Source organism: Alexandromys fortis, unplaced genomic scaffold (genome assembly GCF_014885135.2).
Source record: "Alexandromys fortis isolate MF-2015 unplaced genomic scaffold, M_Fortis_MF-2015_v1.1 scaffold_290, whole genome shotgun sequence".
Taxonomy (NCBI): Eukaryota; Metazoa; Chordata; class Mammalia; order Rodentia; family Cricetidae; genus Alexandromys; species Alexandromys fortis.
This window is the reverse complement of record NW_026068167.1, coordinates 794,699-816,580: the sequence shown is the minus strand read 5'-3', so window position 1 is coordinate 816,580 and position 21,882 is coordinate 794,699. Positions and strand designations below refer to the sequence as shown.

Here is a 21,882-nt window from a genome sequence, read left to right as displayed (position 1 = left end):
TTGGAGACCTAGCTTTGTTAGTGCAGAAAGAACTTCTTTATTTATACAATGGCATAGTATTCCCTGAGTAGATAAGATATAATTTATTTAACTAGTCCCCTAATCTTTGCTATTACACACAATGTTGCAATGAGTATTCTTTACATATACACTTCCCCACATGAGTAATTATTTTCCTGTGATAAATTCCAAAAAATAAGATAGCTGGGTCAAAGTATGTACTTTAATTTTGATAAATAACTGCCAGGTTGCTTTACATAGAGATTTTACCAGGTTACATTCTCACCAACAGTGGTGTCTGTGGATGCTTGCTTTCACTGTTGACAGCACCATTATTCCTATATGTTTCCTTTTTTGGGTGTGGTGTGCTTTCTTCATTTTCCCGCTGGGTAATCTACTCAATGATGTGTAGGAATGTGGAATCTAGCTCTTAGCAATATAAAGTACTGGTGTTTTTTCAAAATACTGACTTTGTTCACAGAGAATTTTATAGCTGATAATTGTGGAAAGTTTTCCTGTAGTCAGATATGTTGTCATTTGTTATGGCTGCTGAGTTTGTATCATAGTTAGAAAGTTTATTTCCAGATTATATATTTTTAATTATGCACTGTTTCCTAGTGTGATTTTCTTCCTCCTATTTGTTTCCTCTTCCCTCTTTACCCATCTGGAATTTGTTCTTTGGTGTAAAGAGTTAGATGTATAGATCTCATTTTATAGATACAAGTGCTTTCTTTGGTAGCGGAGTGCCTTTGATAGCTATTTTTTGTTGATTCCTGCAGGTGAGTTTGTGATGTGGGAGAGGCCTAGGGGCAACTCCTGTGCTAGGTGGGTGGTGGTAGCATACCAGCTCAGCACAGCTGTTTTCACAGCCAGTACATAGATACAAAACTGATTTAAAAGGTGGATAACTTGCCAGAATTCTTGCCATTAATGTCCAAACAATGTAGTAGTCTTTTTATATCACATTTTATTTATCCATTTATTTGTGGTGAGTGTGTATGAGTGTACACACGCGTGTAATATCATGGCACACATGTCATAGGACAACTTATAGGAGTGGATCTTGGAGGTGAAATGCAGATCATCAGGCTTAGCATAAGCACCATTTATCCACTGAGGCAAGTCTGTGATTTTTTTTTTAAAGATTTATATGTATGTTTTGTTTGCATGTATGTCTGTGTGCCACATGCATTCCTGGTGTCCTAGGAAATCAGAATAGGGAGTTGGATTCCCTGGAATTGGAATTATGGATAGCTGTAAGCCATGTGAGTGCTAGGAATCAAACCCAGGTCCTCTACAAGAATAAGTGCTCTTAAACCACCAAGCCATCTCTCCGGTGCCTATAATGTTATCTTAAACTGAGTTTCTCTTCCTCATCCCTGACTATGGCACTGAAAAGGGGAGGGCACCTGGGAGAAGAGATGCTTGACCTGATTGGCTATATTTGGGTATAGGGTTATGAGACAAATTCAAGAGACTTTAAAAGACCCTTGGAGTCCTGAAACACTGCAGAATTAAAGAACTACTGTGTGTATTCATTAATAGAATATTTAGATTCAAGTAATACATAGTGTGTCTTTATGTCAGCTTGACACAGGTTAGGGTCATCTAAGAAGAAAGAATCTCAATTAAGAAAATGCCTTTGGGGTATTTTTTTGATTGATGATTGGTGTGGAAAGGCCCAGCCCACTGTGGGCAGTACTGCCCTTGGGGCAGGTGATTCTGGGGTGTGCAAGTAAGCAGGCTGAGCAAGCCATGAGAAGCAAGCCAGTAAGAATCACTCCCCCATGGTCTTTACATCAGCTCCTGCCTACAGGTACCCGCCTTAAGTTCTTGCTTTTGGTCACGTGTTTCTCATAGCAATAAAATGTAACTAATACTCGTAGAAAGAATGTTTTTCTCAAAAGAGGGAAAAGTCCTTCTTAGTAGTATAAAAGTATCTCTCAGAAAAACAAAGTTTACACATAGCTGTTACTGAGATTGTAGACAGTTAACAAGTTTCTCTCATTCATTTTAAACACAGTCCAGTTACCTAAGTAGAAATTAGGTGCTGTACTGTGTCTTTGTGGAGACTTGGGTGTCATTTTGAATGGGTTAGGCATCCTCTATCTGATCTCACAGCTTAAGTGTTGCTATGACTGTTACAAAAGGCTATATTATATATATATAATTTGTATTTTAGATTTTTAAGTCATTTTCCTGGTATGTAATTTTGGTTGAAGAACTGGGTCATATGAGTTCACAAGTCAGCCTTTTTCTGTAGTTCATTACTGATTACTACTAAACATGCTAATCTTTCAGAAATATACATTTCCTTCAGAGTAATTCAATTATTCTGCTTTCTAAATTTACATAACAACTACTGGCACGCAAGAACATGACTTTCCATTTTTACCATTCTGAAAATAGAGTACAAATTATAAGCATTGAGAAGTAGGGTACAACTGTCACCTGTGGAATCTTGAATTCAGGGTTGCTTTTCTTCTGTGCTAATTTTTTTTCATACCAAGATAAGTGTCACAAATAGCACCCTTTCTTGTAGCATTTCCCAAATTAGAATAGCAGGTATGAACTAAATGGGAATCGTGCAGTACCACCGGGAAATGAGCCATGGCCGAGATTGTCTTTGGAAGGTTACAGGGGTAGATCATTCACAAAGCACTCTCCAGGGTTACCAAAGAAGTCTGTGCTCTGTTGTGCGTCTGTCTATCTCACTTGCCATGAACCTTCATAAATAAAGTCCAAATCTCTTCTGCTCAATTTCTGGCATAAAGCATATGTTTGTTTGCTTGTTTTTCCTTAAGGTACAAACCTAGAGGAATGTGTAAATTACTTAAAGACCAACTATAACTGGACTCTTCTGATCTTCCCTGTGTCTGTTCCATGGTACCTCTCAGGGCTGGATTGAGAATTTAGGGTTCTGAGAGGAGTGCAGTGTACTGTTTGAATCATTTTCTTCACATGGATTCCATAAACTTTAATGTTGCTTTAAAAGAATCTTATGACATCAGTAAGCCTCATTTCTTCTGTGTGCAAGTGAAGCCCTTGGGAAATGTAGAGGAGGGCCAAGGCTCCTGATGCTGTTGGCAAGAAGTGCCCTAGAACCACAGACCTCCTTCTGCCTTGGGTGTGCTCAGCTTTTAGCTTCCAGTCAGCACCTGAAGAGAAGAGGCCCTGTGTGTGTGGCCATGGTAAAGTACTCTTTTTTCCAGGCCTTGACCACTGATGCTGCTGGATACCATGAATTTAGTCAGACTCCACTCTTGAATTGCTGTACAGTTATCACAGAGGGGAGTTTCAACTTAATTTTGGTATGAATGAAATTGCTGACAGTCTTAATGTATTTCAAAAGTCAGTTATTACTGCTGGGTTATGTGAAGTGGGATCTTGCTCTGTGGCCCAGGCTGACTTTGAACTTGGGGCAGTCTTCCTTCGTCAGCCTCTGAAGTACTGAGATTATGAGCGTGAGTCACTACATCCAGCTATTTAGTCTTTTTTTAAATTAAGTATTTTGTTATTATTGTGTTTGTGGACATGTGGTTGCCACAGAGTGGATTTGGAAGTCAGAAGACAGCTTTGGGAGCCTGCCTTTCCTCACTGTATGTAATGTAGGTTAATGACTTACTAGGTCACCTCATCAGCCCCGTTTAAAAAGTGCATCAGGCCATGCCCAGAGGCAACAAATAGCCCCAAACACCTGCCTGTTTGTGACAGCATTCCCCATCTCCTGTTAATGTGTTCAGGTTCTTCTAGGTATGTGTGCCTTGGTGCTGTGGGTTTTAATGACAAGTTTATTTTCTTGCCTGGGTAGGAACATAGTTATCACTCTTGTAGTGAGTAGTTCTTTCCAAAGCTTCCTTTTTTCAGCTTCTTGCTGTCAAATATGGAGGCTAGAGTGTTTCTCTGAATTGTGGGGTTTTGTTTGTGAGTTTTTGTTTGTGGGTTTCTCTAGTCCTTGAGTGGTTCCATATTAGAAATACTGGAGTATGTGGTATAGCTCTTATCATAGTGCTGTTTGTTAGCCTACTTGGATATCAGTAGCATTGCTACTATTAGGCTGCCTTTAGGAGCCTGCCATATTCATTATATATGGGAAATAACTTTGGGGAGTATAATAGGCAGTAATGTTAGCAAAGTTCCATTTACCAAATTTTACCTTAAAATCTAAGGTTAGATACCACCACTCCATGTCTGTCTTTCCCTCCATCCTGCCCTTATTTTCTCCCTCCCAATCCCCTTTTTCTGGCTAGCTCAGAACTTGCTGTGTCACTATGTATGTAGATCGGGCTGGCCTTTAACTCTTAGCAGTCTGCCTGCCTCTGTCTCCCATGAGTGCTGGAATTAAAGACATGTGCTACAACGCCCGCCATAAGGGACCTTTTGAATATGAAGAACCTTTGTATTTTAAGACAGTCAAATTCACAAGGATGAAAAATAAATAGCTTTGATAACTTCATGTAGGCATTGCTGATCAAATGAAAGTTAAGAATCCAGAGGGTTGTAGCAATGAGATAGGAAGGTAAAAATAGAGAAAGGATTGAATTTGCATTGAAAGATGAGAGTGCCTACCCATCAGAGACGTGCTGATGGTGCAGAAACTCCATGTTAGAAGTCTGATCTTGGCAAATAGCATGCACACTGAAGGTGGGATCTCACTTGTTAAAATGAGAACTTGTTCACAGGACTAAGGAGTATTGTGCTGTCATGAAAGCAGAAGCCATCTAGGATTTTCATCTAGAACTGTTTCGGTTTTTGAAGACAAGGTTCCTCTGTAGCTTTGTAGCCTGTCCTGGAAATTGCTCTGTAGACCAGGCTGGTCTCAAACTCACAGAGATACATCTGTCTCTGCCTCCCAAGTGCTGGGATTAAAGGTGTGTGCCATCACTGCCCATAGAACTTTTTAAAGAGACTTTTTATTTTTCTTGTATTTAAGATAAAATTGACATATAATATACTGCTTGTATTTAAACTATACAGTTTGATACATCTTGATATGTATACAAAAGATAATATGTTCTTTACCACCAAAGTCTCCTTTTGCCCACTTGCCACCCTCCTGTCCATCTTTTCCCACCTTTCCCCAAACCTATCTGTCTGCCTTCTATCACTGTAGATTAATTTGCATTTCCTGATATTTTTAGGCAAATGGAATAATTTAGCAGCTCCTCTAGTCTGGCCTCTTTTACCTATCATTATTTTGAGGTTTATTTGTGTTGTGTACATCAGTACTTCATTCCTTTTATTGCTGAGCAACAGTTTGTTGTGTTCTGTATCCAATTTATCCATGCACTTCTGAAAGTATATTTGGGCATTTCTAGTTTCCAGCAATTACTAACTGTCATGAATGTTTATTTGAAAGTCTTTGTTGGAGGCACACGTTTTGTTAGTTCAGTGACTGGGTCATAGGCAAGTGTATGTTTCACTCTTTCAGAGCCAAAGTGCTTTGCAGAGTGATCTTACCGTTCCATAGCACCATGATGAGACAGTCCAGTTGCTAATGCTAAGTATGACCAGAGTGCATTCGTGGAGTGCTACTGATGTTTGATACAATGCAGTATTGTGCATTATTTTACACCATTTCCAAAGGAAGCTTGAAGATACTGTATGTAACTGACATATTGCTTATCACAAGATGTAGCTGAAGGCAGGAGAAATGTCTGTACCCCTCTGGAGTAAAGAAATGTATTACTAAAGTTCTGTAGTTGTAATGTTAATGTTTTCTTCCTGTGTGCCACTCAGTCTCAAACATGATTTCTATCTCCAGTGTAGTGTTTGGCTGTGTCTTCTAATTTAATATCATGTACAAATTACATTAGCATTCCATTAAATTCCCTCAGTCAGATCCAACAAATGAAATAATGTTAAGAACAAATCCAACACAGATATTTGGAGTGCCCTACTATATCATTTCCTCTGTCTAAATTGGTGTATTCCAGCAGACTCCCTTTCTTATGCATTTGAAATGAAAAACACTTTCAATGAGTACTTGGAACATTCTGTTTAACTCTTTTCAATGCACCCTTTTGTTACTTTTTCTCTTCCCAAATATTTATATGGTATCATTAATCCTTAATTGGTTTTGATTGGTAATGGTTTGTGCCTAGTTATTTTCCTTCTGTTTCATAAATTGCAAGGATTACCTTTTGTCTTTTAAGGACATACATACTTGACAAATCACAAGTATTAGATGTGGTTTGGAAATTCTGTTTAAATCTGTTGAGGAGAGTTCTCAGTGGGCAGACAGTGAGTGGCATACACTTCTTTGATGGACAGAGATAATTAAACTGTGATGCCACCTCAGGGGTCCGTGAGGATCTGAGGGCCAGGCTCCTCTTGCACAGTCAGGAAACTGCTGTCACATTTGTAGGCTTCAGGACCACATCATCCCTGTCCTACTCTCTGACAGGATGAGAACCTTGTGTATTCCCCACTGAAATAGCACATAGGTGCTCTTTATGGCAGCATGAATGACTTTGTCCTTGGTCATAAGAAAGTCTGGGAAATAGGCCCGATGGGATTTGGAATTAGCATTGGTAATAACAGAGCTGAGATACACTACCAGAAAATGGAGTAACAGCTAAAAGAATTACTGTGAACAGTGTGGTATAGAAGCATTCTAAATGACCTTGTGGCATCTGATCTACTTAGTTAATTAGCTAGAAAACCGTAATGATTGAAATGTAGCAGGGTAAAGTGTAGATTCTAGAATATTTTCGAATTGTCTAGGACTGTCGACTAAAAATTTTCTAAAGTTCTGAGATACAACTTTTATAAATAGCTAGTTTCAAAATGGTTTAAAGTATGGGCTGGAGATGTGGCTCAGTAGTTAAGAGCACTTGTTGTTCATGCAGAGACAATTCCCAATAATCATATGATGGTTCTCAACCATCTGTGACTCCAGTTCCATGAGATCCAATGCCCTCTTTGCAAGCACCAACGCACACTCCTGGAACACATACATACTTGCTTGCAAAACACTACACACGAAATAAAGTGAATAAAGATTTTAAGTATGGTTCCTTGGAAATGTGTTAATTAGGAGACAAAAAGATGAGTCAGTATTTGAAGCTGTTTTTTTTATTGAATTTTTTGTGGTGATAATTGTAGATTTCATGTGGAGTTGTAAGAAACAGTACAAAAGAATTCCGCATACTCTAACCCAGTTTTCCCCAATGGTAACTGCTTGTGAAACTGTAGTACAGAATCACAGCCAAGATTGTAACATTAATATAACCCATGGATTTACAAGGTTTCTTTTTTACTTGTATTTATGTATATGTGCATAAATAATTCTACACAGTTCTGTCACATCTCCATCACTTTGGAGACAGGGCACCTTTATAACCTCATCTGTTGTGTTCTCACCTGCAGCCTATGGCACCAACCACTTGTCCTGTCAGAAATGCCATCAGACAGTACATAATTTGGCCCTTTTCACTTGGCAGGACTTCCTGGATACACATTAATAGCAGTTTGCCTCTGGTACATTTTCCGTGTTGTACCCAACTGTATCTGTGACTGTATCTGTTCAGGTCTGTCCTCTAGTCTGTGGAGTTGCTTGCAAACTCTGGGACTAGAAGAGCTGCCACTTAGACAGCCATGGTGTGGGTAGTCTTGGAAGCTACTGGTGAGCAATTATCCAGACCTTTAAGAAAGGGAAGATTCTCCTGAATATCTGTAGCCATTTCCTGTCCAACTGAGCCTTGGCCCTTCATTTAGACAGTTCATTTTACTGTACTAGCCAAGATACTGACAGTCCTTCCTCTCCTGTCCTTCACGGGTGATCTCTTAACTGGTTTAACACAGCATGCTACACGTGTACCATCATACAGTACACAGCCTTTGGCACTGGCTTTGTCACTCAGCATAACTCCCTGGCAATTTATCTAGGTGGAGGTTGTACTTTCTGCTCATACTTTGAAACACCAAAGGCACTACCAAACTCTCCTCAGAGTACTCAGGAGTATCATTGGAGTAGGAGAACTGAACACAAAGGACATAGGCTCCTCCCCTATGTTGCCTCTGTGGTTAACTAGTCTGGTCCAGAGCTTCAAGGTCAGAAGAAGCATGGCCTCTTTGCTACTCAACTCTTGGACTCTCTGCGTAAGACTCAACATCAAGCAAGTACTATGGGAATAAATGAATGAGGCAGAAGAGAGTATTTTTAATAGCAGTCAAGGACTTTTGACGTGTTGCATAGTAAGCTCAGGAAAGTGTGAGAGTATCAACAGGATGCTGGCTCTGGCTCTCTGCCTCCCTCCAACAAAGTAAGCTCATAAACACCAGGTTCTTTACTAGTCTTGTCACTTCTTCTCCCTTCTCTTCTTTCTTCCTTCTCTACTCCTCTTTTCCCTTCCCTCCTAAGCTCACAGTGTTGCCCAGGCTCTCCTCAAACTCCAGGACCCCAATGTGCTCCTGCTCCTGCTCCCTAAACGGCTAGACTGTTGGCAGGTCATTGTGCCCCCCATAGGATTCTCCTTTTAGATCTCTGTTCAGATGCCACTGCCTCAGCAGTAGCAGCAAATGTCTCACACTGCGTGTCCCTTCACCAACTTTATTCGTGGCATTTGTCATGACTTCCTGGCATTGTGTTTCCTGTCCTTTGTCTAGGGACTGTCTCTTTTGCTTACTGTTATGGGTCAGTAACTGTGCGTCACAGTCATGAAGTGTACTTATTAGATTTTATCCTGTACTTTTGAAGCTTCCCCCTGCCCCACCCCAAGACAGGGTTTCTTTGTAGCCCTGGCTGTCCTGGAATCTGTTCTGTAGACCAGGCTGGCCTCAAACACACAGAGATCTACCTGCCTCTGCTCTCTGAGTGCTGGAATTAAAGGTGTGTGCCACCACTGTTGGCTTTGAGACTTTCTTTAAACATGTCTCCCATCTAAAGGACAGAAAGCATTGTTCACTCTTTGTTGTTGTTGGTTTTTTTTTTTCAGCTTGAACCCAGGGTTTGCATGTGCCAGGCAAGTGCTCTATTACTGAATTACACACACACACACACACACACACACACACACACACACATACACACACACACACCTATAGTGTTTATTCTTTCATTGATAGATACGTACACGGAACCCCTCCTGTGTTCTCAGTACCTGTATGAGGCAAATGACAAGAAGAGTCAGGTTGATAGCTCCTCCATACCCATCCATGTACTGACGTGTGCGGGATGCTCTGGATCAGGCCTGCTACAGGAGATCTCAGTATTGATACTCACTGGGAAAGGCAGCCTTTTGGTTGGAGGTGGGGATACTACAGGATTTTGTGAGCATGATTCTGTGTCCAGTGTAGGAAGATGTATATGCCATCTGATTTTACAATGTTTTCATTCTGAGAGCACTCCTTTCTTACCTTGCCCCTTGTTACTTGTTATTCCCTGTGTAGAGTGCTCTCTTGCCGTCCACAGGGACCTTTCCCAGCCATGCCATTCTCTATCAATTCACCCTGCCCTGGCACCACCTGAAACATTTCTTTTTGGCTCTTATTTTGTTGTAGACAATATTTATTCCCTCTTCCCTCAGCAAACTGAAGTTCGTCCCAGTGCTTGAGAAGGTGCCTGGCTCATGCTAGAGACACCTAGTGTTTGTTAAAGAACAAGATTCATTTTCCGGGCCTCATGTGTAAAACACAGAGAGGAATTCCTAAGACACATTCCTAACAGGACCAGCTACCCTACAGAAGGCTCTGTAGGCCCTGAGGCTAATGGTGATATAGTGTCTGCCTTAACACATGCAGGACAACAGTTGTATTGTGTACAGAAGAGAGCAAATTTCTTTGGAATTTGAGTTGGTAAGGAAGATGTCATTGAAGCAAGTGGGTATGAGAGCTAGAATTTGACAGTGAACAATAAAAGGGAGGGTTTTTTTGTTGTTTTTTTTGGTGGTGGTAAAGTGTGCAGAATGGATGAGTAGGGAAGTAGAGGTTGTATTTGCCCCCTGAGGGACAGCACTGGAAAGTTGTAGTCCAGATCAACTGTTGTTAGCTTTCTTCTGCTTGGTGTCAGGCTACAGGAGCCTTTGGGCAGGTTTTCAGGAATGTCTGCTCCATTGCTTTCAGTATTGTGAACTTTCATGCAGAGCAGTTCTTCCTGTGCTACAGCTCAGACATTATTGGATGTTTTCGTTTTTATTCAAGTACCGGCTTTTATGTGTGTGTGGGGAGCATATACGCTAGTGTGCATGTATCTAGAAGCCAGAGGTCAGCCTCAGGAGTCTTTCATTCCTCAGGAGCCATCCAGTTTGGTTTTGAGACAGTCTCCCTTTGAAACCTTGAGCTTGCCAATTAGGCTAGGCTGTTTCTAGCCAGTCCTAGGAACACACATGGAGATTTGAAGTACATGTCACCACAATTAGCATTTTTCCTCCTCCTCTCCTCCCCTCCAGTTTCCTTCTTCCTTCTCCTCCTCCTCCTCTTCTTTTTTCTTCCTGAGACAAGTTTTCTCTGTGTAGCCCTAACTGTTCTGGAACTTACACTGTAGACCAGTCTGTCCTCAAACTCAGAGATCTGCCTCCAAGTGCTGAGATTAAAGGCATGTACCACCATGCATGGCCTTGTATGTGTTTTTTAAAAGAAATAATACATTTTATTTTGTGTGTTTGTGTGCAAAGGTGTGTAGGTTCGAGGACAGCTTGCAAGGGTGGGGTCTCTACTTTCACAGTGTGCTCCCAGGGATCAGCCTCAGCTTGTCACATTTGACAGCTGTGCCTTTTACACACTAAGACAGCTTACCGACCAGAATTACCACTCTCAAAAGTTTTCTTTCAACTGATAACTATTACAAAAATGATAAACAATGCTGGTTTTCCCTTTGGGGTCTCTTGTAGTTTGGGGCTATAGTTGTAACTCAGTGTAGAACCTGTGCTTGGCATGCAGGAGGCCTTGAATTCTATGCTCAGTGTGACAGGAGGGGCCAGAGGGAATATAGTTTGACTTCTTACCTTTCTAGATTTATTCTGGATTGTAATGTCTATTCCCTGTTGTATCTTCTTGTCTGTCTACATATACTTCAGTTCTTTCAGTACTAACAAATGAAAGCAGAAGTGACAGATTAGCCTCCTACAGAGGCAAGTGCTGGTACCTAGTAGTAAACCCAGCTCCTAGACAATGGCCGTTCACCTTTTATGTCCAGACCCACACGAAAGAGATGTGTGCAGAACATTGGGGTAAACAGATGAGAATCCCTGGGGGCTGTGAGGGATTTGAAGGGCCCTAGGTTCCATATATATTTGGAAACTGAGTCACCTGTGGACACTATTGCCTAGCAAGTCATAGGAACTCAGTAAATACAGTCTGCTGAATTGATTTGGTAGCAGTTTGGAAGGGAAGAGGTAGGTACAAAAGAAACATCCACCTGTCCTTCATACTTAGAAACTGTGGATGGTTAAGGGGAACTTACCTCACCTGGCATCTATCTCTCTCTCTTCTCTGTTTCCTTCCTTCCTTTGTTAGTTTGCACGCTTGGTAAAGTAGTTATTATTATTATTATTATTATTATTATTATTATTATTATTATGAGGCAGGGTTTCTCTGTGCAATACTCCTGGCTGTTCTGGAGCTTACTATGTAGACCAGGCTGGCCTCGAACTCACAGAGATCCACCTGTCTCTGCCTCCCAAGTACTGGGATTAAAGATATGTGCCACCACTGCCCAACTATTTTTTTTTAATGTGCCTGAGTGTTTTGCCTGCATGTGTGTCTTGTGAGAGTGTCAGATCCCTTGGAACCGGAGTTACAGACAGTTGTGAACTGTTGTATAGCTGCCAAGACATAAATTTGAGTCCTGAGAAAGCAACCAGTGCTCTTAACTGCCCCAACATTTGGTAAAGTTTCAATATGTCGATTTTAATGAGTACATTTGTGTCAGCAATTTTCAAGCCTGTTAGAATACTTGGGAGGGGGTGGTTTAAAGAAATCCCTAGCGATCTTATGTCACTGAGCTGGAATGATGCCTGAGCAGTAGTTTTGTGTTTGTTGTTTAGGGTGACAGTCTTGAATTTAGAGTTCAAATCTGTATGATTTTGAAAAGTCTTTTTCTTTTTTTTCCTGAGTTGTTTTGAGAATGAGCCACTGACCTGGTGCCCAGGCACATGCAGCTCTTCACCAGTGCTGTAGAGTTTTTAGGCAAACAGAACATTCTCCTGTACTCCTGCAGTATGACCACCAGAAGGAAAGATCTCATCCTGCACAGTGCTTCACACCTGTAATTGCAGTTCTCCAGAGGTGGAGGCAGGAGAATTGCTTGAATTTGAGGCCAGTCTGGACTACATAGTGAGTCCAAGGCTGGGCTGCTACAGTGAGACTCTGCTTCAAAATAAACCAAAACAAAATGCAAAGTCAATATTGGTTCCTTGCTGCCATTGACTCTTCTGCCCTATTGAAGGCATATCCCTCCCATGATTGCCTCCTAACTGCAGCTTTTTGAGCCTTTGTAGCAAAAGGACTGCCTGATGGTTTTGGTGTTAGCCCCCCAGTTTCCCTCTACTCACAGCAGTTTTCAAGTTTTCCATGACTTTGACCTGGGAAGCTTTCCAACCTTTTGCTTTGTAGTTTGCCTCTTAGCTTTCATGGTGCAGCTGTCTGATAGGTAAGTCCCATGGTGATAGATGATAATGGGTGATAGAGTATTTGGTTAAGGTTGTATCTCCCAGCCTACTATTACTCTTCCCCTTCAAAACTGAAAAGTACTTTGTGGGTAGGTGCTTTTAAGCTCTTTGAAGGTTCCATTCCATTCACCTCTCATAATTTATTCATTTCTTATTTCTCCTTTGTTTTACAAATTTACATGATTTATAACCTCTTTTAGCAATACTTACAGTGATCTTATGTCATCCCATAGATTAGAATCCCCATCAATCTGTCTTCTAATTTAAGGATTTCTACTTTGTGGCAGGCAGTTTGTTTTCATAGTACGCTTCCCTGGACCTAACCCCTCCAATTAGCATTTTGGTTCCTCCCCCCAAATAACTGTGGTTCTTTTAGTAAAGAATGGTAATTAAAAGCTGCAAGTCTGTGTGCTAAGTAGGCTCCTTACTATTTGAGTATTCATTGTTTTGTAGCCTCATAGTTACAGATACACAGAGGGAGGGTGTGAGAAGGGAGAAAATAGGCACATGTATATGTTATGTCTCTGTTTATTGAAAACAATGAGTACTTGCTGCTAACCAATTTAGATCCAACTCCATGTGTTTGTTCTTCCCCCATTGTATTTTTGTAGCTCCTTTTTGTTGAGGCTGAAAAATCTGGCTGCTGTTGTTTTACTGCCCTTCTATATTGTCACCCTTCTGCATGCAAGTGCCTTTCCATTGCCGCTAGAGTGGGTGTCCTCCTCACTCTGCTTGGGCTCTGAGTCAGCACAGAGATCTTTAGAGCTTTCAAAATGATAATTCTGTGCAGCTTAGATAGGTAACACCTGAAGTAAGAGGCAAGTCCTACGCCGTTTGATTCAAGCAAGTCAGGTGGGCTTTTAAATACAATTTAGCAAAGTAAAAATTCCCTAAGAAGGTGAAAAGTAAGACGACTTAAATTCTACCAAGATGCTGCTGAAAAACTCAAAGAAAAGTAAAACGGAGAAAGCAAAGCTTGTGTCCTAGAAAGCTTTGAAAAGTATTTGCTTTGGAAAGAAGTATCCTTCTATTTGAGCATGAATTTCACTCTCTTCCCTGAATTACCTGTTTATAGGAAAGAATTCAAAAAGGTTAGTTGTTTTTTGAGAATGTATCTCATTAAGACCTTTTTATTTTAGTGTGGCATTTTAATATAAATTTAATTTTGGAAATTTTATACTTAGGATAAATGGTAACTTGCTTTTTCAAAGCACCAAATATTTAAGCAGGAGATGTTCAGACTATGGCTTCCTCTTCTGTAGCCAGTATCACTATAAAATGTGGGGACTCAGTTGTGGTGATAGGGACCTCGTCCTCTCCTTCCGCTTGATGAGAGGCAGAGCGGCATTGCTAGAGCCACTGTGACGGGGACTGGGCAACCCCTTTAGGGGACTGGGCAACCCCTTTAGATGGCCACACCCATCCGTCCCAGTTTCTTTTTCAAAAATTTATTATAATTTGATGCATATAGATGTCTTGTCTGTGTATATATTTATGCACTATATGAGTAGTACCTAGTGCCCAGGAAGGGAAAGAAAAGGGCATTGGTTGTGAGTTGTCATATGGATGCTGGGAATCAAACTCATGTCCTCTTCAAAAAAGCAGCTAGTGCTCTTAAGCCCTGAACCCTCTGTCCAGCACTGGCCGAACTGTACTGCTGCAGATTCACATACACAGCACACAGTCCCAGCTGGGGAAAACCATCAATGGACCTAAGGGAGCTCAAGAAAAGTTTGCCTTTGGTTGTATTTTCATATGAAAGTTACATTTGGAGTTTGAGTTTTGCATATAAAACTTGTGTATTTATGCCCAGCAGTGTAGGAGAAAAAGTCTGATATTTGTGTATGTGGATTTAGTGATAGTTTACAGGAAAGTAAATAGTTTTTTAAAAATACTGTTTTGCTTTGTGGGTTGTTTGTTTTTGATGAAGTGTCACTTAATGTAGCCAATGGTAGTTTATAACTCAACAATCCCTCTTACTCCACTTCCCAAAGCATTCCACATGGTGGGATTGCCTACTGCTATGTCTGATGTAGAAAATTCTTGTTTTCTATGGGTAAAAATACTGATTGCCACCAGGCGGTGGTAGTGCATGCCTTTAATCCCAGCAGAGATAGGCAGATCTCTGTTAGTTTGAGGCCAGTCTGGTCTACAGAGTGAGTTCCAGGACAGGCTCCAAAGCTACAGAAAAAAACCCTGTCTTGAAAAAAACAAAAACAAAAAAACTGATTGCCTTTGCTTTGTGTAGTTGAGTGCATTTGACTAGCTCTGCCTTCTTCCCTAGACCGGAGTCCCTCTGGAACTCTTTTTTGTGGGTTTGCCATTTGCAAACTTGTTAGTTCCTTAGTTGCTTCTTTAATCTTTTTTTATCTTGATTATTTTCTAGATGATGTCTGTGAAGCCATGAATTGATGTGTCATTACCTAAGATCCTAACTGCCATAGTTAGAATAAATAGTACATTTCAGAGTTACTTTGAATTTGTAATATAAATTGTATAATCTTAAGATTTAGCACAATTCCTCAACTGGAGGTCTATTAATGTTATTGTTTTTTTCTGCTGAATGGAGCAGATTGATTGACCTGATTTGTATTTGTAGGGAAAAAAATGCAGTTATGAATTCACCCAACAGAGACCACTTTGATTTCTAGGACTCTTAGTACCTTCCTTAAAAACACAAATAGTGGGATTGAGGAGATAGCTGGTGAGTTCAAATGCCCAGCACTTGTGGTTTCTTTTGTTGGAGTTGGGGGTGAGGCAGGGTCTGTCTGTATAGCTCTGGCTGTCCTGGAACTCACTCTGTAGACCCAACTGACCTCAAACTCACAGGGATCTACTTCCCAAGTGCTGGGATTAAAGGCATGCACCACTGCCACCACCATCTGGCTCACTTATGTTTTTGTTTTTTCAAAAATAAGAAAGGAAGGAAGGAGGGAGGGAGGGAGGGAGGGAGGGAGGGAGGGAGGGAGGGAGGGAGGGAGGGAGGGAGGGAGGGAAGGAAGGAAGGAAGGAAGGAAGGAAGGAAGGAAGGAAGGAAGGAAGGAAGGAAGGAAGGAAGAAAAGAGCCAGATTAGTGGTACACACCTATAATCCCAGCTCTAGGGCAGGGGGTTAGGGATCAGAGGCAGGTGGATCCCTGGGGCTTATCAACCACTCGGTCTACTATAAACAGCAAGCTATAGGTTCAGTCTAAAAAAAAAAAATGAGGTGGAAGGGCTTAAAGGATGGCTCAGTAGTTAAGAGTACTTGCTGTTCTTCCAAAGGACCCAAGTCAATTCCTAGCACTCAGTGATGGCTCATAGCCATCTATAACTCCTGTTCTTGAGATCCGACATCCTCTTCTGGCCTCCTCAGGTACCAGTCACACAGATAGTACAGACAAAATATCTATATCCCTAAAATAAAATGAAATTAAAAAAAAGGAAAAGGCAGAGTGATGAAGGAAGAAACCCATGGCTCTATGGGGTATGGATGTGCTGTGTAACCTTTCTGGTGTTACTTCTTTTACAGAGAGAAGGAGCAAGAAAGGGAAGAACAGTTAATGGAAGACAAGAAAAGGAAGAAAGAGGATAAAAAGAAAAAAGAAGCCACTCAGAAGGTGAGTTAGGCATTTAGGTCTATCATTTGCCAGTGCTCCCTAATTAGTGACTACCTTACTTGAATACCTATTAGTTTATTTGAAAGTAGAAAAATGTTTGAGGTTTATACATATTACTATACAGTGAATGATTAATAGTGCTTCAGCTTATTGTATGAAAACATTAGTAAACAATATTAAAGTCCCAACTTGTGTTTCACTAGCTGAATCATAATTTAGTATCCATCTTCTCTCCAAGTTTATAGACAAACTTTTTTCTCTCTCTCTTTTGAAGACAGAAGCTGTGTAGCTTTGGGGCATTTCCTGGAACTCGCTTTGTAGGTCAGGCTGGACTTGAACTCACAGAAATCTGCCTGCCTCTGCTTCCCAAGTGCTGGGACTAAAGGCATGTGCCACCACCATCCAACTAGACAAACTTTTTAAAACTTGCTTGAGTATGCCCTATTTTTTTTATTTATTTTTATTTATTTTTGCCTGTCCCTGGCACTATAGTTTAGGAAATTTTATTTTATAATGATCCCATCAGTGAACTGCCCTGGGGACACATGTTGAGAGGCAGGAAGATGCTCAGTTTGAGGTTATCCTGGGCTACATAGTAAGTTTCAGACCAGTCAGAGCTGCATAGTGTGACCCTGTCTCAGAAACGCTGAAAAGGAAATGGTATCTTGTACAGTCCCTTGGAGAATAGAGCATTGCATAGCTACGAGGAATGTGCTTGGAGAGCAAAGACACTAAAGAAAAGACAGAGCTGAAACCATTTGTCTGATGAGACTGTTGGAAGCTGAGAGTGGTGAGAACGTCCTGACAGGCGCAGCCTTTTACTTCAGAGCATTGCTCCTATCCCTGCCTGGCCGGGCTTTTCCCTTCTTAACTATTCCTGTAGTAACGTGGATCATGGGCTCTGGCTCTTCAGGGTTGATGTGGTTCTTTTTCTGAAGACAAGATTTTCTGGCCAGGTCTTGTATGGTTACATGGAGATTTGGGAAGCAGGACCTCACTGAGGTCAGTCAGCATGAGGGTCCCTACTGGTTTTAAACCTTAGTTTGTAGAGGTATTATAAACTGTTAGAGGTTCAGACAGAACTGTTCACAAAGAACAGTAAAGGCCATCAGACCTAATGGGAAGCAGAAGGGCCACGTTGCAAGTTTTTCCAGCATCACTGAAGATGCATGCCCTAAAATTTTGTTATTTGAAGTCATATTTAAATAGAACATTTGTGAGGAACAGCATTTGAAAAATCTTGGAAAGACTTTCTGAATTGGGTTATAGATAACCTTGGTGTGTCAAATGTATGAATGTAATTCATTCTTTATGACTTCATTAAAGGAACAGGCAGTTATTATTTAGTACTGTATCAGACTGCTGTGTGATTTAAAGTTTTGTCTGCTTTTAATGGTATTTCTGTCATGTTGATAGTGGTACATCTTTTATCCTATCTTCATGCTGCCGATCCTAGCCTATCAGAATTACCTGCAATTCCAGAATAAAGAGTATGAATTTTAAAAAGCAGATAATGAGCTTGGTGTGGTGATGTACACCTACAATCCTACTACTTCAAAGGTGGCGGCAAAATGATTAGAAACTGAAGGTGTTTCCTCAGCTACATAAAGAGTTCTATGCCAAGTGGGTTACGTAAAAACTATCTCACAAAAGAGCGAGAGAGCACTTGGAATGTAGAGCCCCCTTCCCTGTCAATGAGGCAGGTGCACTAGTGTTAGCATATTGGTTCTATTGCCCTGTGGTCTTTGCGCTCCTGCCCTGGACCTTTCTGACACACCACTACCACCCAAAATGGGAAAAAAAAAAACCTCAAGTGTAATAATGAGATTGAACTTAGAGAGAACTTTCTCCCTCCAGGTCCACACTTTTTTTTTTTTTTGAGCTATATATTTTTTTCTACTCCCCTCCCCTTCTACCCTCTCCCATGATCCCCATGCTCACAATTTACTCAGGAGATCTTGTCTTTTTCACACATTTCATCTACTAAATTGGTCCAGAATTTCCCAGTTTGGGAACAGAGTTAATAGGCTGGACACCAAGGATCTGAATAGGGGTTGTTGTCTAGATGACAAGGAGACAGTGCTTGTTTCAAAAGGTATATATTCCATCTTCATTCTTAACATAGATGTTTGTTACATTAAAAATATTAGCATCTCATGTTTGTAAATCAAATACGCATCTGCAGACTTTTATTATGTATTCTACAAATAGGAAATTTATTTGAAATAAAGGAGAATCTGGTTACATTGGAAACTGAATTGGGATTATTTACACAAAGTGTATAGTTTATACAGCTAGACAATCTTCCCCAAGTGCATGCATCTATGTTGAAAACCAATTAAGAAATACTGACAGGGGCTGGAGAGATGGCTCAGTGGTTAGGAGCACTGTCTGCTCTTCCAGAGGAGCCAGATTCAATTCCCAGCACCCATATGGCAACTCCCAACTGTCTGTCACTCCTGTTCCAGGGATCCAGTGCCCTCATACAGACTTACTACCGGCAAAACACCAATGTACATAAAATAAAAATAAATTAAAAAAGAAATAATGACAAAGATAATAATAACCTTAAATTTGAAGGGATTAATCATGACTAATATAAAAATTTTTGTTGGCCATGGTGACGCCTGCCTGTAACCCCAATTCTTGGGTCTAAGCAAAAGTATTAGAAAGACATTGAAGGTCAGCCAGGGCTGCCAAAAAGAAAAAACATTTCAGATCAGCTAACAAAGTCTAGGCTGACACTTTGTCTTTGACAACATTTTATTATGCTGAACCACTGTATAATTTTATAATTAAATTCTGATTTAGCAATTTTAAGGAAAGAGCACAAAGCTTACCATGTGATTGCTTTAGTGGTCCCAGCATTATTGTAAAGACAGCTAGAAGTCATAAAATGTGCTCTGGAAGAAAGAATTGTAGAGAATATGCCAGAAATTCTATTCTGTGGTTGTTAGTTGGCTTCCACATCTTTCTTTTTTTCCTCATAATTTTGTAACCACCACTTTGTGTCTGTCTTCCTCTTTAAACTAGGTATACATTTCTTAAAATTTATATTTATTTATTTTTAAAGATTTATTTATTTATTATATATACAGCATTACTTCCATGTATGCTTGCATGCCAGCAGGGAGCACTAAATCTCATTACAAATGGCTGTGAGCCACCATGTGTTTGCTGGGAATTGAACTCAGGAACTCTGGAAGAGCAGTCAGTGCTCTTAACCATTGAGCCATCTCTCCAGCCCCTAAAATTTATATTTATATCAGCAACATTCACGTGTCTGGGACCCAGTAGTTGCTCAGAATGTTTGTTGAGTGATGGAATGCTCAAGAATGGGTGGTAGTGGGCTGACTGTGTATCTTGGTGGAAGAGTGTTCTGGGTTCCATCCTCAGCACTGCAGGGAGAAGAAGAATGAATGATGCCAGTGTAATGTTATTAAAACATTGACTTTCATTTAGGGCTAAAATTAAATTTCTTCCACACAGAAATTAAACATGAACCTCTTTCCACCGTGTTCAATGGCAGTTGGCTCTTTCCAGAACCATCCCTGAGTAAACCATGTTGAATTCCCATTCACGAGAGAGGTGTAAAGAAGGACTCCATTCATTCATTAGGCTGATGCTGCGAAAGGAGCATTGTGTAATGTTGGCAGGACATTGACTCTGACTGTCCAGCTTTCCAACATCTGAGAATTGGCTGTTGTAACAGCACCCACATTATAAGACATATTCAACATGATTTAGATTTGTTGCTTAAAACTGAGGGAAGTATTGACTTTTATTCAACTGATCTTCAAAGTGGCATTCCAAGAAATAGTTACAATGGAATAAAACCTAAATTGTCATCAGGAATTGGTGTGTGAATCAAACCATTCATTCTTGGATAATTGGGGACTGTAGAAAAATGTACAAGGGCTTTTCACTAGAATTGAGCCTGAGCAATTAGTAGTGGAGAGCAGGTTCATTTTAAGACACTTTTCCACAGATTTCCGTGTAGTACAATTAGCCTGTCCTTTAATGCAAAAATGTAAGAAGAGCTCCAGGGAGTCCTAAGAATAGAGTGTTTAGGTCAGATTCAGAGTCTAAGTGTGCTAGGATCTATTTGCGGGCTGGTTAGCTACCGGACAAGCACTTCAAAGATGACCATGTTTTCATGAATAGCAGTAAACTGGAATGATTACCAACCACACGTCTTTTAAAGATGATTGTAACATTCATTTTTAAATTAATTAACCATTCACTTAATTACATTTTGGGTAATATTTGAAAGTATATAAAACAGTGCCTAAATGAAAATATACTTCCTTTTATATATGAGTTTATCTCTCACCATAATTTTGTTTAATATATTTTTGGTTTGGGGAATTTCAGACATGCATACAATATATATTTTAACTATATTTACTACTCCCATTCCTCTCCCAACTCCTCCCAGATCCACCCCATCAGCAACTCCCAATATCCTGTTGTCTTCATTTGTTTGTTTGTTTTGTTTTGTTTTTCAAGACAGGGTTTCTATGTACATTTTTTAAATAGCCTACTGATTGTAACTGTGCTGCTCCTGTGGTCCAGGGTGTGGGGCCTTCTACTGCTATGCCCAGTAAAGCCAGTCCAGGAGCCTAACCCTTAAAGAAAGCTTTTTCTGCCTCAGAAGCCGTCAGCTGTCAGTAGATCCTGAGTTAGAGGTGTGTGCAGGTCTTTTCTAACTGCTGTGAATTCATGAGTGTAATGGTCCAGACCTTTTTTGGTCCTACCTTCTTCTAGCTCATACTGTCTTCCTGCCCCCCTCTTCCTCTGTGGTCCCTGAGTTTTGGAGCATAGCATTCATTTTTAATAACTTCTTTCAAAGTCAGATAGTGTGAAAGTCCTTTAGCAAATTGACAGTTTGGAAAAGTAGGTCAGATATGGTACTAACAATGTAATGTATCTGTGGCTAGGATTCTGGCTTACTTGATTTGGGATGTTTTTCTTTTGTGGCCCTTTTGTGGTTTTGCTTTTATATTACAGGAAGTATATGATGAATGTCACGGTGTCATTGTGCCCCCACTCCACACTGCTCTGTAGCAATATCTGGAGTAGTTTACCTCTGTCATATAAAGATTTCCAGCATGACCTCACAAGTCCATTGCTATAGTTAACCACCCATCATTTTAGGCTTTTTCATAGACTCTTACTTATTGAAGTACTTTTTAAAAAGCACTCATACATTTTGATCAAAATTGGCATAATTCAGTCTTATGTTCTGCTTTATAACTTTGATGATGATAGCAGATACCAGTTGAACATTGGCATGGTTATCTGATGTAACCCTTACCAAAACCCTGCTAGGGGAAATGACTATTTCCACCAGGTAAATGAATAATTGAGATCATACAGGCTTGGTTTCAAATCTTCCTTGCAACCATGATTCCTGACTTCAGGATGAGCCAGCCTCTCATGCTTAAGTTGGAGCTCAAAGCTATTTGAGTTCATACTCAGGTAGAATCTTTTTGTGGTAATTTAGTTTCTGGCCACATCTGTTGGATTTTCTGGAATTAGAGCAATCAGAATGGCTAACCAGTCCCAATACATCATTCAACAAGTAGAAAGTTTTTTTTTTTAAATATAATTTTTTTATTGAAAAAAAAAAAAGATTTCCGCCTCCTCCCCGCCTCCCCTTTCCCTCCCAGA

At 40.4% G+C, this 21,882-nt stretch overlaps 1 protein-coding gene across 1 annotated transcript in view; it reads left to right on the top strand.

Annotated features, from left to right (window-relative positions):
- Positions 1-21,882, top strand: part of Tnrc6b (trinucleotide repeat containing adaptor 6B) — a 235,908-nt gene that overhangs the window by 144,984 nt on the left and 69,042 nt on the right. The window contains exon 5 of the mRNA XM_050128244.1: positions 16,122-16,209. Within this exon, the coding sequence (XP_049984201.1) occupies positions 16,122-16,209 (88 nt within the window). The remainder of the gene's footprint in view (positions 1-16,121; positions 16,210-21,882) is intronic.